The sequence below is a fragment of the Rattus rattus genome, chromosome 1 (genome assembly GCF_011064425.1).
Source record: "Rattus rattus isolate New Zealand chromosome 1, Rrattus_CSIRO_v1, whole genome shotgun sequence".
Taxonomy (NCBI): Eukaryota; Metazoa; Chordata; class Mammalia; order Rodentia; family Muridae; genus Rattus; species Rattus rattus.
This window is the reverse complement of record NC_046154.1, coordinates 70,756,554-70,774,622: the sequence shown is the minus strand read 5'-3', so window position 1 is coordinate 70,774,622 and position 18,069 is coordinate 70,756,554. Positions and strand designations below refer to the sequence as shown.

General features: G+C 41.6%; 1 protein-coding gene across 3 annotated transcripts in view; it reads right to left on the bottom strand.

Annotated features, from left to right (window-relative positions):
• Positions 1-18,069, bottom strand: part of Frem1 (FRAS1 related extracellular matrix 1) — a 118,738-nt gene that overhangs the window by 54,874 nt on the left and 45,795 nt on the right. For all 3 annotated transcript variants that reach the window (XM_032902365.1, XM_032902370.1, XM_032902378.1), the window contains exons 16-21: positions 12,706-12,900; positions 11,268-11,453; positions 9,960-10,156; positions 6,863-7,049; positions 4,272-4,416; positions 295-436 (exon numbers count right to left, since the gene is read on the bottom strand). In XM_032902365.1, coding sequence (XP_032758256.1) covers positions 295-436; positions 4,272-4,416; positions 6,863-7,049; positions 9,960-10,156; positions 11,268-11,453; positions 12,706-12,900 — 1,052 coding nt within the window. The remainder of the gene's footprint in view (positions 1-294; positions 437-4,271; positions 4,417-6,862; positions 7,050-9,959; positions 10,157-11,267; positions 11,454-12,705; positions 12,901-18,069) is intronic.

The following is an 18,069-nucleotide window of genomic DNA, read 5'->3' as shown; positions in this document are numbered from 1 at the left end:
TTTGGGAAATGAAGGGTAAAGGGCCTTTGTATTGGTCATCCACCCCAGTCCCCAGAGCGAGCCTCGGGCTAGATAGATGGCTCAGTGGTTAAGAACACAAACTGCTCTGGCAGAGGCCTGGGGTTTGACTTCCAGCACCCACACCAGGCGGCTTATAAGCACCTACAATTCCAGCTCCGAAGGATCTAAACTCCATGGGCATCTGCACACATGTGGCCCACATACGCTCACACAGGCATGCATACGTTAAAAGACTAGTAATTAATTAAATAATTGTTTTAAAGGGCCACTTACCTTAAGTTGAAGTTGCCCATTTTGGGGAAGTCTTTCAAATAAGTAGTGAATCTTCTCCCTGGGGGAGTCCTTATCTATGGCTGAAAGAACCGCACTAGACAGAACACGAGTGTGGCCCACAGTCACCGAGGCTTCAGCCTTCCTGCAGAAAGGAAAGTACAGGTGTTCACATGAAAATGGAAGGCATAGGCCATCAGGGGACACTCGTACTGGCTATCACAGCCCTCCTTCAAGAAATAAGTAGTAAGCAACATCCAAAATGCTGGAAGCAGTCATATACGGAAGTCTGGAAAGGGGGTGTGACTTTGGCGAGAGATGCGTCTCGTTATTTACATGAGTATTTACATGAGTATTTACATTACATCTCTATGCTAGATGTGGTTTATACAACAGTTTTGTTTCTGTTCTTTCTTCCAATGCTTACAGTGTCTCCATGAAGGAAGTAGGTCAGGTATTATAGTTCTAATGATATAGACAGAGCCCTACTGAAGGCAACTTATAGAATATCCCAAAGCTTTTCCTGAATACCCTCCGGAGGTTGATTGATCCTCTTTGGTTATCTCTGGTCCTCTAATCTCTCCCTCCTCCTGAAAAGGTCCCTGGTGCATGTGGTCTTTATAGCATCCATATTCCTGAGGAAACGGATCCTCCGGGCCGATTCCTGGCATCCAGATGGCTAACTGAAAACATGACTAGATGGGGCAGCCAGCAGCTGCTTCGTCCACGTGGCCACTGGAACCTTTCCCCAGCCTCACCCAAGAGAGGAAGGGTCACTTTCTACCAGTGTTCTAGCTCTTCACTGTGATCGCAACTGACATCAGCAACCACCAGGTCTTCTGCAGAGAGGCCAATGCCTGACATTTCATTCCAATCTCCTCACTCAAAGAGGGAGTCTTGCTAGCCCAGGACTGACAACTTCCCTAATAAGAGGGGAGAAGCTTCATCTATCTCTCCAATGGGGAGGATGAATCACAGCATTCTAGAAGGCTGATGAGTCACGTGACTGGGGCTTATGGAAATTAGTGATGTCTTTTATAAGATGAAACAAAGCCTCAAATCACTATTTGATGAGGCCGGTAGGAGAATTACATGCCAGGGATGACAAGTACCACAATCTGAGTTTTCCTAAAAGGGACTTTGAGGAAAAGGACTGTGTTATAAGTAATTTATATAGAAAAGGGTCCCAGAAGTAGAAAGATAAGAGCTGGTGAGAAGGGAAAGGAGTAACAGTGACTGTTTTGACTACTAATGACACTTGAGGCTCAATCCTACAAGAATTTTTTAACTTGTTATTTTAAGGAAAGGGGCCTGACTAAGTTGCTTAAGATGTCTCCAACCTTTAGATTCAAGACCTCCTCTTGCCTCAGCCTCACAAGTGTCTGAGATTATAGATGAATGACTCAGTGCTGGCCCAGCTACGGTCTTTGGAAGAGCCATATAGAGCATGACCTAGATTAAACTTCTGGAGGACAGGAAGCTGGGAATTTGTCTTATCTACTATCTCCCTCATTGCTGTCTGACCCATGGTTACTGACTATCAGTCTGTGGTTATTGACTGTCTGTCCCAGCATGACTGTCTGTTCCCATGGATACTGGCTGTCTGCTCCCGTGGTTACCGACCATCTGCTCCCACCTTTACTGACTGTCTGTTCCATAGTTACCTGCTGTCTGCTCTGTGGTTACTGACTATCTGATCCCACAGTTCCCGACTGTCTATTCCTAGCATCACTGACTGATCCCATGGTTACTGACTGTTTTCACAGTTACCAACTCTCTACTCCCACAGTTACCGAGTGTCAGCTCCCACCATTACCGTCTGTCTTCACGGGTAGAGGCAGGTTCCTAAGGAGGTGGGGGGGGGATAGTGGAGCCACAAATTGTAAGCATCTGAAGCAGAACACAGATTCTGGAGCTCAGAGACGGAAGTACCTACCACAGCATCTAAAGAAACCATCAAAGAAACGGGGTCAAGTGCTACCAGAGACCAAGCTACTCTCGGCAGGAAGGAACAGGGGCTCTGATCGTGTTTCTAGGACAGAGAGGACCGCTTGTAATGACAATGAGGAACACTTGCGATCACTCTCTGTGTACAATCTTTGGAGCATTTTACATATCTTCCTTGTAACAACCATATCAAAAGAGTGCTAACATCATCCCCATCCACTGAGACGCAAAAGGAGAGACAGTGTTTAAGGCCACACCTCTGATAAGCATCTGTGTCACTCTGTCTCACACAGGACTTCTTAACCACTAGCTATGCCAGGAGATCATAGTAACAAAAGGAAAGAGAGGGGAGAAGATAGAGACGCAGGAGGAGACAAAAAATGGAAGGCGTTCTGGGAAGAAAGGAGAGGAATTCTAGCAAAAACCATTGGTAGAAGAGAAAGAGGACCTGCTGCTTCCTTCCTCAGGAGAAAGGGAAAGGGTAAGAGAGAGGAAAAGGTAAATGTCTGAACTGACAGGAGGCCAGTCAACCAGATCTGACCACTGAACTTCACGCACGTGTACTGAAATGTCACACCGTGGCCCACAGGTATGTTCAATGGTTATGTTAATTAGACTATTTTCTTTTACAAAGGATGGATTCTAAGCAGAGTTGGAAGAGATTTGGGATTTTTGTGTCTGTAGCTGTTGCTGGAGGGTTAACAGCAAGGCTTCAGTGGACAGACTTCTTGACTTCTTTGGTCTGGGCCAATGAGTGGCTGATGAACTAATAAAAACATGTGTCTGATGATTTGGTAAAATGTCTGACACTTAGTAAGTACTTAATTAACACTGGCTTTTATCCTTCTCTCTTCTTCAAGTGCTGACTACAAAGAGGTTTGTAACAGTATAATATCCTCTCATCCCCACTGTCACAGGTCTTCCAATAGAGTCAAGGCTGGCCTCAAACTCACTGTGTCACCCCAGGCTAGCCTTGAATTCATCCTGTTTCCTCTTGGGTTCCAGAATTACAGCATCTTTCACATCTATAAATCAATGTCAAACCAATCTGACATCCCAGCATTGGAATAAGGACACGCATTTCACATATATTCTTTGTTGAACTGACATCTGAGAATCAGTCCTCCAAAATACTGTTAGCAGCAATTCCAAGAACACTTCCTTCAGAGCATTTGACAGCTAACGAAGAACGATGTTGATCTGACAGGGTGAGGTGAGGATTTGTCTGGCCTCTTTTTCCTATATAGTCCAGGAGACTTTGGGAGTTATAAGGTTTCCAGGAAGGTCTTCCTATCCCAGCAAACCTCAGATAGTCTACTTAATACCTAATGGCTACACCATTAAATAAGGAGTCTCAGTGAAGACTCACGTCTGCAGCTAGTTCTAAAGACCTGCTAGGCCTCCAAAAGATCTCTGCAGTCTGAAGTGTGACACTTGACAATTGCAGAAGAAATTGCTGGCCCCAGAAAAATGCAACCCTCTGCAAGTTTCGCAGTTCATGATATTAGAATTCGAAGAGTAGCATTGCAATATGCAATAGTGGGGTGTCAATCTGTACGGGATGTGGTCCAGATTGGCAGACAATGAAGTACCAAGATGAACAAAGCAGGGCTGAGTATTTCCCTTGGTCATTTTTAGTTAAAAGTTTGATGAAATCTATTGTGAGGGCCGTTGGCATTAACATTGTAACTCGAGTTATAGATTTCACCTTGTGTCTATGCGCATACACATGCACAAGGGAACATACATGCATGGACACATGCATTTTAGAACTCTACGTTCAATTATTTTATTTTTTACAATACACTTGAACTTTTAGAAAAAGACCAAGTCTTTTAAGGACTGACTATTTTGGCTACAGTCGTTTCTGATGCCTGAGTGGCAGGGCAGTTGTAGAAGTTGGGTGCAGTGGGAGCCTGGCTTCTTCCTATGGACCTAGTGTCACAGAACTCTGTGGAAACCGGAAATGAGCCCTGTGGAAACCGGAAATGAGCCCTGTGGAAGCTGGAAATGAGCCCTTTCAGGCAGCTCACTTGCTTAGTGTTGGTGTCTCGTCGTTCACTGGGGTGATGCTTACTGAAACGGTTTTAAGGATTTTATGTTTCCCGTCTGATAACTGGATCACGAAGTTGTCAGCAGAGCTCTCCGAGTCATCGTGGGCATACGCCAGCTTCATTCCTGGAAGAGGAAAGAGAGGGTCTTCCTTCTTGTCCACAGGCCCCAGGTACTCCATTTTAATACCAGGTTTTAGTGTTCAGAAAGCTCACCAATCAGTGTGTTATAGAGACATGAGCTCTGTTTTGTGGAGTCACTCAGAAGCCCATTAAATTTTCTTATTTAAATGAGGAAAACCCATAAACCATAAAAGAACAAAGCTAGTATAGTAAAATCTATCTTGAGGCAGTCATCAAAATAAATCGTAAGTAGTTCAGAACGTCACTATACAAACTACCTTTAGTCATTTTTTAAAATGCCTACCTAATGGTCCTTTAGATATTCAGTTGGAAACTTTAATTTACTGTTTTCAAAACTGATTACAAATCTCTAGAAATACCAAGGGCTTTATGCAAAATGTTTACTGACATGTGACTATGAATGCCAAAAAATAAAAAAACAATTATTTAAAATAAAACAGCTATGAAGACTTGTAGCATAGTATATTCATATAGTAAAACACCATACCACTCCAGAACTACTCCAGGTACTATGGAGAATGTACACAAAATAATTGTAATATGAGTCACCTAATATGGCAGGGTGTACTAAATTCTGTATGTTTAAGGGTGGAATATTTGGAAGAATATATTCACATTATTTGGCTACTTTTAATATATCCATAAATGAACCAAAAAATACAAATAAAACCTAACTTTTAAAAATGTCATCAAAATACACATTTTTTTGTTTAAACTAACTATGCTATCCAAACTTACACAACTAAAATATCACTTTAAAAGAACCTGTCTTCAGCTTTCCAATGGTACCCCCACAACTTCCCCCAAAAGCATAAAACAAATAAATGTAAAAAAAAATTTAAACTGTATTCTTTCCCCTTAAGATACAGATTTCCTGTGTGGCTAAGGCTGGCCTTGAAAGCCTTGAGCTCTTGGTCCTCTTATCTCAGGCTTCTTAGGGGCTGGGATTAGAGATATACATTGTCTAACACAGCTCAGAAAACAAAAATGAAGGAAGGAAGGAAGGGAGGAAGGGAGGAATGATCAACAAAAATCAGTCTTTCTTGAGAGTACATTTTCAGCTATTATTCCCTTCCCTCATGTTCATAACAATGTTATTTGCTGCACATACTGCATATAAGGACTGATTGGGTCAGATCAGCCTTGAAGTTCCAGAACCCATTTCTTTACAATTCACACCTGAGATGATGAATTGGCTTTTCATATTCAAACATGAGATGTCATCTGCAATTATTACAAAATAACCTTTGGGACAAAGAGACCACATTCTAATTAGAGAAATAAACACTTAGAAGACAGTAGGAAAGAAGCCAAAAAGTACGAGGACAAAGTAGGCACAGAGGAGAGAGGTCTGGAGAGTAGGCAGGCTTCCTGTAGGCGGAGAACAGAGTTCTGCCCTCTGAAGATGCCATCTTGGCTAACCCAGGGTGAAGGAAGAGTCCCAGGTTAGGGAGAGGACTCGCAGTGTGAGGTTATTCTAGGAGTGTAATTCTAGAACTGCATACTTGCTCATAGTCTTAAAAGTATTTTTATACACTGCCAATGGGATAAGGCCTTTTTAAAAAGTAATTAAAAAACAATTCAGCCTGCTCCAGTGCGTCTTCTCCCCAAAGATCACATTATCTCCGCGGAGACTAATGAATGGTTATTATATGTAGATCTATATTTGTTTCAACTGTAAAAATTTTGGCAGACAAGCCATGATCTGAATCGTTTGAAAAGGAAATTTTAAATTATGACTAAAATTCTGTGTTAAAATACTGACAATTACAATTATAATTGTTAATGGTATTCTCAGAGTCAAACAAAACACGCCGTTGCATCTTAGACTGCCTACCATGTCTGGCTGGTCCTGTGTGCCCCTTGTTAATCAAGAGCCCGTAATTCAGACAGAAGAGATAGGTACATATTCTCCCTTACCCCACATTTCTATGATTTGTTAGTATCTTTAATGGAGTAAAATGGTTCTTAAATTTATGTATTAATTAACAAAAACTTGTAAGCATGAGGCACAGCATGACATTTTGATATGTGTGACATGCTTGACTCACACTCATGTGCAGTGCTTTACCTCATGTGTGAATGTGTCTTCTTTCAGGAATGTTCAACAACCCTATGTACCATTCACTATAATCACCATGGTGTACAATAGATGTCTCCAATATTGCCCTCCCCTTCTCTTCCCAACCTCACGTCTTTTTTGTATTGTTATCAATGACCTTCTGAGTCCAATATTTGGGGTTTCAAATTTTCTTGCAGGACTGAAATTTTCTACCCTTTGATCAACAGCTTCTCATTTCTCTCCTCTTCCCCTAACCTCTGGTAACTACCAATTCAATTTCTGTTTCTATTAGTGTGATTTGTTTAGAGTCCACACAGGGGCGAGCTAAGTTATTACATCAGGTAAACAGTAGCAGAACTCGATCTACCATTCTGGAGCAGTTCCATGGAGAAGTTGTGAATTTCATGATGAGCATCCTTGCTGGTGGCCGCGTTGATGAGGAGGCCATGCTTGGGCTTGTGTGTGATGTTGAAGAGCAAGGGGTCCTTGGGAACATCCCTGTCAGTAGCACTGATGATGGCAGAATCCAGCTCTACCATGTGGCCCTCGTACACCTGAGCAGAGCAAGCCAGCAGAGTGAGCTGTATAAAATAGAACCCTTTCTCTGTCCATTTATTTGAAAAGCTGCTTAAAAATTCTCCCCAGTTATATGAAGTTATCCCATTTCAAATTTCCCATGACATTTTCAGATACTGAGTTCTAGAAAAAGGAATGTCTAGTTAACAGGAATTGTAAAAAGAAATCTATCATTTCCCTCACAAATTTTCTAAAGATTTCAAAGTTCTTCTTAGTTCCATGTACATCATAAGAGGTTATGACTAAATCAACTACGTGGGGCTGGTGAGAAGGCTCAGAAGGTAAAGGTACTTGCCATACAAGCCTTGACAACCTGAGTTCTCTCTCTCTCTCTCTCTCTCTCTCTCTCTCTCTCTCTCTCTCTCACACACACACACACACACACACACACGCACTGGAGTGCTTATTGGATCAAGAAAGCCAATGGCTACTTGGTACTTGGCTGTCTTGCTTACCCCACTCCCCCTCTTTTTTTCTCAGAGAGAGGCTGGAATAAGAAAGTGTTTGTTTTCTGTCTTGAAATCCAGCTAGACCTAAGTAATCAAAGTAAAGAAATTCTACGCATGCTTCCTGGGGATCTGCAAGGCCAGTGTGCTACACTCTGGAGGTAGTGTAGATGTTCTCAGGAATCAAAGCCAGGGAGGACCGGGAGACCTATCTATCAATCGTGCAGTCAGGGAAGGGATACCAAGAGCTGCTGGACATCAAGAAACCAGAAGCATAAAAGAGTGGAAGCCAGCAGCTGTCTTCACAACTGAGGGACCACATCGTGAGAACCTATGCTTTCTTTCCAGTGTCTGCTGGTGGCTCTGAAGGGACCTTCCTGCAGGTGCACTGTGATATCTGGCCAAAAACAGTGCTTCTCCTAGCTGACCTTTTTTTTTTTTAATTAAAGACTGAAAAGGCATCATAGATTAATTCATACCTATTGAATAACTTTTGTCAGTATCTCACTCTTCCCATCTTTAAGAACTTTAGTAAAGCAACTCAAAAACATCTCTATCTATCTTAATGGAGCTTAACTATGGAGTTTCCCCCTTAACTGTGTGATAATGGGTCTCCTTTACAAAAATGGCAAATTCATCCACAAGATTGCCAAAGGATTTTCTAAACAACAACAGCAACAGCAACAACAACAACAACAACAACAACAACAAACCTACAGGATTCTTTTTTTTAATCAAATTGTTTCCTGACATTTTGAGAATTAAAAAGGTTATTTTTATTTTTATGTGCATTGGTGTATTGCCTGCACGTATGTCTGGGTGAAGGTGTTGGATCCCCTGGAACTGGAGTTACAGACGGTTGTAAGCTGCCATATGGGTGCTGGGAATTAAACCCAGGTCCTGTGAAAGAGCAACCAGTGCTCTTAACCTCTGAGCCATTTCTCCTGACCATTTAAAACATTTTTTTCCGGAATAAAAAAGTTTCAATGGACATACAGAGAAAGCAGGTATGCACTACGACACAGTCTGCAAAGGACTGTAGTAAACTGAAACATTCTGATGGAAGTCCAGCCATCTATACAATAAGGAAATTTCCTAAAAGGAAAGACAAATGTGGCTATGTGAAAAAAGAAGAGGAATTCCTGATGCTAAAGAGTTGTCTCTGCCAGTGCACCAAGGGCTCGCACGTGATTTGCATGTATGAGGAAGCATGGGTGAGAAACATGATCACTCCCACAAAGGGATGGGGGACAACTTCCCGGAGGACCAATTATTCCGAAAGCCCTTGCCTCCGGCAGATAAAGACAGTGAAAATAGGTGTGGAAGGAATCATTTATAGTTTTTTTTTCCCTCACATAATCACTGAAGGGCTCTCCAGAGTAAGCCACGAGCCAAAAGAAGAGGAGAGGCAGGAGCTGGCTCTTAAATCTCACGCTGAGGTGACACTCATGTGCCGTTAAGATTCAGTGGAAAATTAAAATCAAATAAAGACTTACACATTCAGAATGCGATTATTTTTAGCAAAAAAACAATGAGGGGAAATAATGACTTTGGTCAATATTAGTGAAACAACGGCATGCTAAATAGTGCTGCAAATGTTTGCTCATTGCGGACATGCTGTGTTCGGCTAACTTCATCATCCTGGCCAACTCTCAAAAAAATTCCACATATATTTTCAAAGATGGGGAAACAGAAGCTTGAAGAGGAATAATCTTTCCAAATGCAAAAAAAAATATATTTAAAGCAATACCCAAGTTCCTTTGAGGCCAAAGCCTGTGTCCATTTGACATGTTAGTGCATGTGTATAAATTAACCATAGGTACAGATGCATGATATTTAAAAGAACTACACAGTGACTTTGTGTGTATGGTGGGGGGAGGTCTTATACTTTAGAAAGTAAAGCATAAAGTAGCAGACATGACTTTCTTATTTGTAAGTAAAAACATGCAGAAAAATTATGGTATACAGACATAACTCTGGCTTGATCATAAATCACCTTGCTTGCTTATGCTTCATTTCTTCAGGAATGAAATAGCAATAAAAACAACATAAAAGCCTATTGTGAGGATGACTGTGAATGCATGTAAAGGACTTGGAACCTACAACCCAGTAGGTACTTTATTACACAGACACATAGACATACACACACACATTCACACATATGCACATACATACACACACACACATGCACATACATACACACACACATGCACATACATACACACACACATGCACACACATGCACACATACACACACACACTATCTTTACCATGACCATTATTATTAGGCTAATAGCTCACAAGTGATTAATTGTATGACATTAGATTCTGACCTCCTCACTCTTTGCCAGATTAACATATTGGGGGATCCTGGACCAACATACAGGGGTTAAACCCCAGAAAATGATGAGGTAAAAAGGACTATTCTGGTGTGTTTCTTACAGTGATATTCTGTACCACAAAGTCAGGAGCTTCGTCGTTTGTGGGGTTGATGATAATGTGAAATGTGGTCTCCAAGGAGCGTTGCTTCCCATCTGTGGCATACACCAGGAACTCGTCAGCAGTTGGCTCCTCCCTCAGGTGCCTGGACTGCACATAGTTAATGTGCAAAGCCTTCATGTCTGTCCACTGGAATGAAGCTAGCACATACCAAGACAGAACAGGGAAATGGTGAACAGCTCTTCCCGGGTTTCTGTAGTTTTTAACGGCTGCTTCTCTCTGCAAAGCAGATACGTGATCATAGCCGGGACAGGTGTGATGCCTACCAACCTTCCACATAAAGTCAGGGAGCACAGACCTTAAGAAAGGACTAAAATGTGCCTGAATAAAGGACTTGTGATAACCACTAATCAGGAGGCAGGGGACTCCAAGGTCACTCTCCAGACACTTGGACTGTAAGTATGTCGGAGAGAAGTACCCTTGGCTAAATTCTCCTTCTGTCATGTGACTCTTGTCATACTGGGTTAAGGGTACCACCCCTTTACCACTATGCAAAGTGAGTGGAAACTAATGACTTGCCCCATAGCATACATCAAGAAACCCACGGCACTGAATACAGTTAGGGGACTTGATACTCAGCTAGCCTTAAATCAGAAGATGAAAACTGTCCTATGTTATGAATTAAATCGTGAGACAAGATGAATAACCTTTAATTTGATTAATTTTTGATAAATCTAATCCCACTCATATTTAAAAATAGAAATGTCTTAAGCTTGAAAACGTAACTTACATATAAAGTGTTATCTTTGGAAACTTTTGGTCTTTCCTTTTATTTCTGTTTCGCTTTATTAAAGACTTCTGGTTGCTAAGAAACACTTGCTTTCAAAATTAATGAAATCTCCTCAAACATTTCAGGTTTCTCTTCCAGCACCACTTATAGCAATATTTCTCAGTGTTTTTCGGTAACGTCTATTAAACGTGCTGAAAGACTACAAGTATGAGACCTGTGGTTCCTAACGCATTAGCCATATCCCAGGGCTCTGTTGCTAGGAAGGCCTTGGAATAGGTGAGCACAACATCAAGTTTCCACTTATTTCACTTACAAATGTTCATACATAGGAAAAGTCCAGATAAAAGTGCAATGAGAAACAATTAAGATTCAATGTGTCAGCTAGAATAACAGTAACAATCTCTTGAAGGTATAGGGTGCCTTGACTGTTTTTGAATCCCTACCCATGTCCGAAGCCTGGCCTAGCCACTCACATCTGTAAACACTGGCAAGACATTGTGGTACCGGAAGCCAGGACTCACCTATGCTTATGCCCGTATTCCTTTTCTCAAAGCCTGCGGAGGGCAGTGTGTTTTCTAGGTAGCCAAACTGGGGTTGAGAAACCAAAATGAATTCCAAGTCATCCGGGGCAGTGTCCCAGTCAGTGGCAGTCAAGTGATGAGTCGTAAGGGCTGCCGAGAAGCCTTCGTCCACCGTGAGCATCCTACCTGCACACAAAAATCAACGGTCACAGCCAGTGTGGTAGTTCAGTGGGTAAAGGCGCTCGCTGTCAGGCCCCATGAGCTGAGGTCAATCCCTAGAACCAATGTAGCGGTAGGAGGAGGGAACCAGTTTCTGCTCTCAGATCCACATGTGCACAGTGGCTCACAAGACAAGCGAGTCAAATGTAACAAAATTTAAAAACACACACTTGTGTCTTAGCCTGAACTCTTGCATCAAAAGAGCAAGAACTGAAGGGCGTGGTTGCAACCCCAACCAGAGCAAATGTGCAAAAATCCTACATGCAAACTTGCTTCCCTGGGAGATGCTCGTTTTCTCGGGCATAAATTCTCCTTGCAGCGAAAACATTCAGGGGAGACAAGTGCGATTCAATTGGACGTATGGAATTGTATACTTTTCCCGTATACAAGCCAGCCGGATGATAATGGAAAGACGGCAGCAGTGCTGAACACTCCGCCACAGCCCTCCAGTCATTCTCAAGGAACTCTGATTTCCCTTGTGTCTCTATAGCAGTGACAGATGAAAACAAGAATTGCCAAACTGTTTTAATGATAGGCCACTAAATGTGGTTTATGTACTCCTCAAGATCAGTCGTTACCTCTGTTTGTCAGAGCGCTAATTGCCTGAGAGCGATTATGAATTGCTCATAACGAACATCTTTTCATGCCTTGGTGCTTAATTACTCTGCTGGGATAATGCTTCCTTTCCAGAACATTGCTTGGGAGATACTTTGCAAATTACAACAAGAACATTCATACATATGCTTATGTTTTTCCGTGAGACAGAACATATACATAATGCCCATGAAGAGGTGACTTTCTGAAAAGCACGTAAGGTTAAACGTATATAAATGGTCTCTGTGGTAAACGCATTCTGTTCTAATAGAAATTATTATGAGTAAAATAAATTATTCTCTCTCCAGCAGGAAAATGATATTTCCCCATGTGAAATAATCCGGTGTATTTGAGGGTCTCAATGTCCTTGTTGTAGCATGCACACACAAAGACTCATGGGCTGTTGTAATCTCTCTCTATATGGAAATACATAAATGTTCACGCAGGTACATTCTTCGGTGCTGTGATATTTCATTACAGATTTGGAGTTTACTACATATTTCTGTTGAGATGATTACTGGATGACAACTGCTTTCGGTAGCTTTCTAATCTAAGCTAAGAGAATTATTTCCTGAGTCTTGGGTATGACCCTAAGACAATTATACGCTAGAAACAACACGATCACCTATTATAATTGAAGGTGGCTGATTGTCGACCGGATGCACCGTGATGTTGAGCTGGTATGTGGGGAAGGACTTATGAAGAGGAACAGATGAATCGGGGCCATCATAGCAACAGCCGTTCACCAAAGGGTCAGCGTCACCATCCGAAACCACCAATACGACAGTGTCAAAACAAGATTCGAGGCCAATCTCACCACCTGGAAAACATAACTGTGCTGAGTCCTGACTTCTGGAGATAGAGAGCAACATGAACAACTTCCCTCGTACCTTCTCTGCAGGCATTGCATGGAAGGGAAAGGAATTTAGGGGGATAAAAATATGAAACTCAATTTATCACTATAAAATTAAATAGAGTCAGGAAAATAATACAACAATGCCTATCCATCTGTCACCTCCTGTGAAATCCCTGTCAGCCATGGACTATGTGGAGGAGCAAAGCAGGGCTAACAAGGGTCTGACGGTTCACAAATGAACAAGGGGGAGGCACAAAGCTTGACTGGGGATGATTTCATTCTTTCCTCTTAATCCTCTGATGCAGAAGGTGCCTGTATCCCCCTTGATAATTACCTCTCCATGTGTGTTTTAACCCCCAGAAATGAGTAAGCACCAACCACACAGCAGTCCTGAGACACAGGACGCTGGATAAGTGTGAAGAAAAGTAATCCACATCTTGATCTTCTCCTTCAATGTTTCCTTGACTATACATTAGCCAATCTCGTATCAGCAAACAGGACAGTCTATGTTCTTCAGGCAACAGAAAAGCTCTGAATGTGTGCTCTTGGCAGTCCTTAAAATGCCAAGTGAGAAACAATTCTGGGACCTCTTAAGAAAAGGGGAGGAGAGAGGAGGGCAGAGGAGGGGAAAGAGGAGGGCAGAAGACAGAGGGGAGAGAAGGGGAGGAAAAAACTCCAAGTTGAAGTTTATAGAGTTCTATAGAAACCATTAGCTTGATAGCTGCTGGTAGAGGGAGAGTCCGTTTTCTTTAAGAGTGTGACCCCTGCGAGGTGGAAGAGGTCAGGTGCCACATCCAGGAGTATTTGGCAACATAAATTTGACTTGATGGATTTAGATAGATAGATGGATGAATGGATGGATAGATAGATAGATAGATAGATAGATAGATAGATAGATAGATAGATAGATAGATAGATAGACAGACAGATGACATAGATGCTTGATACATACTCACATAGGAATAGATAGATACCTAGATACATCTATAGATAGAGATAGGTGGGTAGAGAGGTAGGGTCTAGGAGAAGGTGAGGAGAGGAGGTAACTATGCTTCCAATACACTGTATGAGATTTTGAAAGAATCAATTAAGATATTATTCAAAAAAGAAAGCATTATCCTTCAAATTTGGCAGGAATAAAAATGAGACCTCTTAACTCTTCATACTGATGATAAAAACAAAGTTGATTTAAAACATTTATCTATTAGTTATTTGTTTGATAAACATTTGTTCAGGTCTTACCGTGAGATAATTAGTCCTCTGGGCATTACAACAGAGAAAATGCAGGCATTTTGCACCTCTGAAAGGTGTGTTTTAAAAAATGCTTAATGTCAAAAGACCTACTGTGAGTTGTTTACCGTGTAAGGAGAGAAAAACAAAGGCAATGTGTTCAAAGGACCACAGATGTATACCTCCATTAGGTTGAGCCTTTCGGAATTGCTCCTGTTCAAACATTTTAACCCACTAAATGACGATTTCATGCACAGGGAGAGACTTTTGTACCCACACAGGACACATCTGCAGACTCAACCAACCACACATTTAAAATACTTGAAAAAAGTTTATCTGTACTGAATATGTAGATTTTCTTATCCTTTTTCCCTAATCAAAGGAATACCACAATTTGACTCAGAGTTCTAAGTGACGCAAAGATTATCGAAAGAATGTGGGGCTTTTCGTAGGTTACAGGGCAATTTGACACCATTTTCTGGAAGGGATTTGAGTGGAATTTGGTATGTGGGGTTCCTGAGACCCACCCCCTAAGTGCACCAAGTGACGACGCTATTTCAGTTGGATACTCCACAAGGTTTTATGGTTGGGAAAAAGATACAAGTGCCAGAGGGCAGCGCCCTGGGCAATTGCATGCACCAGAGCACGCAAGTCCTTCCCATGCGTTTGCTGGCTTTGTGCTATGCCCTGAAGAAAGAGTAAGCCTGACAGGCAAATACCTGGGAGGTGGAAGTGGGCGTGCAGGGCGGAAAGTCAGATAAAGAAACACTGGAAAAACATCCCGAAAAAAAAACCCGAGAATTTAGTGGCGAAGGCAAGCATAGCACTCATTAACTGATTTCTCCATATACGCACAGACTTTACTTACAGAAAGCAGCCAGTCATTAAGAAGGTCCCCTCAAATGGAATATAATCTAAGAACACAACTTAAGAACTTCTTCATTCTTATTTACTATAGGACTAGAAACTAGAAATCTCAGCAAAAGAAGTCATGCAATAGAAAGAAAAGGCATCAAAAATGAAAAGGAAAACATTAAATTACTCCTACCTAGTGATATCATAGCAGACTCTATCAAACATTGTTAGAATGTATACATGAGTTCAGTAAATTAGACAAAAACAATACCAGTACACAGAGAGAGAGAGAGAGAGAGAGAGAGAGAGAGAGAGAGAGAGAGAGAGGAGAGAGAGAGAGAGAATTTTTTCTTTCCTTTTCTTTTTAAAGTAGCATTCCTAAAGACATGGTAAGAAGAAAATTAAGGAAGCAACCGCCCTCATGATACATTAAACAATAATTACAGAAGCAAAAGAACTCTGCAGCAAAATTATAAAACACTGGTGAAAGAAATGACAAGAATACAAAAACTGAAAGACAGCCCGGGCTTACACTGCCCAAAATAATGGAGAAGCTCAACCCAATTCCCACTGGAAATGTATAATTTTATTAATCGTCATGAAAATGCTAGTCAATACCACAGGGAGTTATCATCTTATTGAACATCCGTCACCATAAGGACAATGAATAACAGATGCAGAGAGACATAGTAAACACTGTTAGATGGAATGTAAAATAATAGAGGTTTTACGAGAAATGTGCAGATTAAATATGATCCAACAATTCGACTCTTCATTGGATACCCATAGGAGATGAAATTTTTACACCAAAAAAGATACCTATATCCTCATGTTCATTGCAGCATTAATCATGATAGTCAAAATGTGTGATCACTCCAGATACCCTTCAATGGATGCAGAAATAAAGAAAATGTGGTATGTTTATGCTATGCCAGTCACAGCAACGTGGTTAGATCTTAAAAACACTATGTTAAGTAAAACAAGCTAGATGTGGGAAGCAATAACTCAGGAGTACATGAAGAAATTGTGGAGAGTATCCAGAGAAGGGGAGGAAAAGAAAGTGAAGAGATAATTTTACAGCCAGAGGAGTGTTTTAGGGCAGGAGTGCAGAAAATGAGAGAAGGGGCCTTTATGGAAGAGGGTAAGTGAACAGAATCAATGCATGACTATAATACAAATCACAACATCGCCATCTTCCCTTTCTTCAATCCAAACCTGCCTCTAGACATCCCCTCTTGCTCTCTTTCAAATTCATGGCTTCTTCTTCCATTGTGTGTGTGTTCCTAAATACATAAATACAATCTGCTCATCTCTACAGTATTACTTGTACTCATATGTTCTCAAGGATGACCATTTTAGTATTGGATAACCAATTGGTGTACTCTTCCCTGGAAAAGACCATTTCTCACACTCTCAGCATTCCTTAGTTCTCTAGTGATTTGTCTAGGATTGAGGCTGCCCTTGTCTAAGGTTGAAGCCACATGAGCCTTCTCCCTTCCAAGTTAGCTTGTCTACAGGAATTATCTTTGTTCAGGTCAAGTTTATGTAACCATGTGGATGAGACTTCATAGGTGTAGCTTCTCTAACATTCCACAGCAGACTTTCCGTTCTTTGTTATAATCTTTCAGACTCCTTTTCCACCATGATCCTTGAGCCTTATGTGCCAGAGTTGTGCTGTAGATGTAGTTGGGACTGGGCTCCACAAACTTGAGAAGTTTCCTCGATGAGGGGCGAGGACATTCGTATGTGAACATAAACACAAATGTTTAGATTGCTGTCAGGGATTGCACTGGTTTAGTGAAGTAGTGGTTGCAGGTTTTCCTCCAAGATTCAGGGTTTCACCGGTCGTAGGTAGTTGGCTAGGTCTCCAGTCCCAGGCATGATTTCCCTGTTGTTAAGAGGGTCTTGAGTCCAATTAGAGAGCTGTTGGTTACCACCAAGGTGTGTGTGCCACTACTGCACCCTATGGTTATCATGCCATATTGGTCATTATTCTGGTTTACAGGCGTCATCGCTGGGTAGAGCCATTGTCTACTTCCCTCCTTTAGAAGCTTGCCTGGCACCTTCTTGGTGGGTGCCATAAAAGACAGTCCTCTAAGGAGGCTTTAAAGTAAGCGCCAGTTCAGGTCCTATGTTTGAAGTACATGGTGTCTTCAGCCATAGAGATTTTCCTTCTACCTGTGAGGGTGAACAGTTCCCTATAGACATGCCTGCATGCCAACCCAATATAGAAATTCCTCACTGAGGCTCTTTTCCAGGTGATTTTTAAGTTGTGTCAAGTTGACAGTTAAAAATAATCAGTACAGGTGATAAAATTAATCAAAACATGAAGCAAGAGATGTCCCTAAGGCGTCAGATCTTTAATGCCAGGATTCTTGATATCGATCTGAATTGAACAGTGCTAAATGAGTACCAGTGGAGCCAAGAAGTGACATTTGAGGAACTGTAACATCAAAACATCCTTGGAATCTAGTGTTCTTTCTAATCTAATCTAAGAAATCTATGTGAAATGATCTCCCTCTGTGTCCTTCTAGCTTTATTATGTAACAGTTCCTTATATGAAATCGACCTAGAAGAGATTCAGATGTCTATAAACCTGCCTGTTAGTATTTGGAAGGCCGTGTAAGAGATCATGGTTCATCCTACTGTGATTTACCTTGCTTTGTGAGCCTGCTAAAGATATTGCAATTATTCAATAAACAACAACTACTGGTCTTGAATCCCTTTCCTGTAAGAATATGTGAGATCTACACTGGGGGAGGGGAGTACATAAGCTTAAGGCTGGTCTGGGTTACATATCAAGTTTGTCTACATTTGTGATGGTTTGTTATATGCTCGGCCCAAGGAGTGGCACTATTAGAAGGTGTGGCCTTGTTGAAGGAAGTGTGTCACTGTGAGTGCAGGCTTTAAAACCCTCATCCTGGCTGCCTGGAAGCCAGTATTCTGCTAGCAGCCTTCAGATGAAGATGTAGAACTCTCAGCTCCTCCTGCACCATGCCTGCCTGGATGCTGCCATGCTCCTGCCTTGATGATACTGGGCTGATCCCT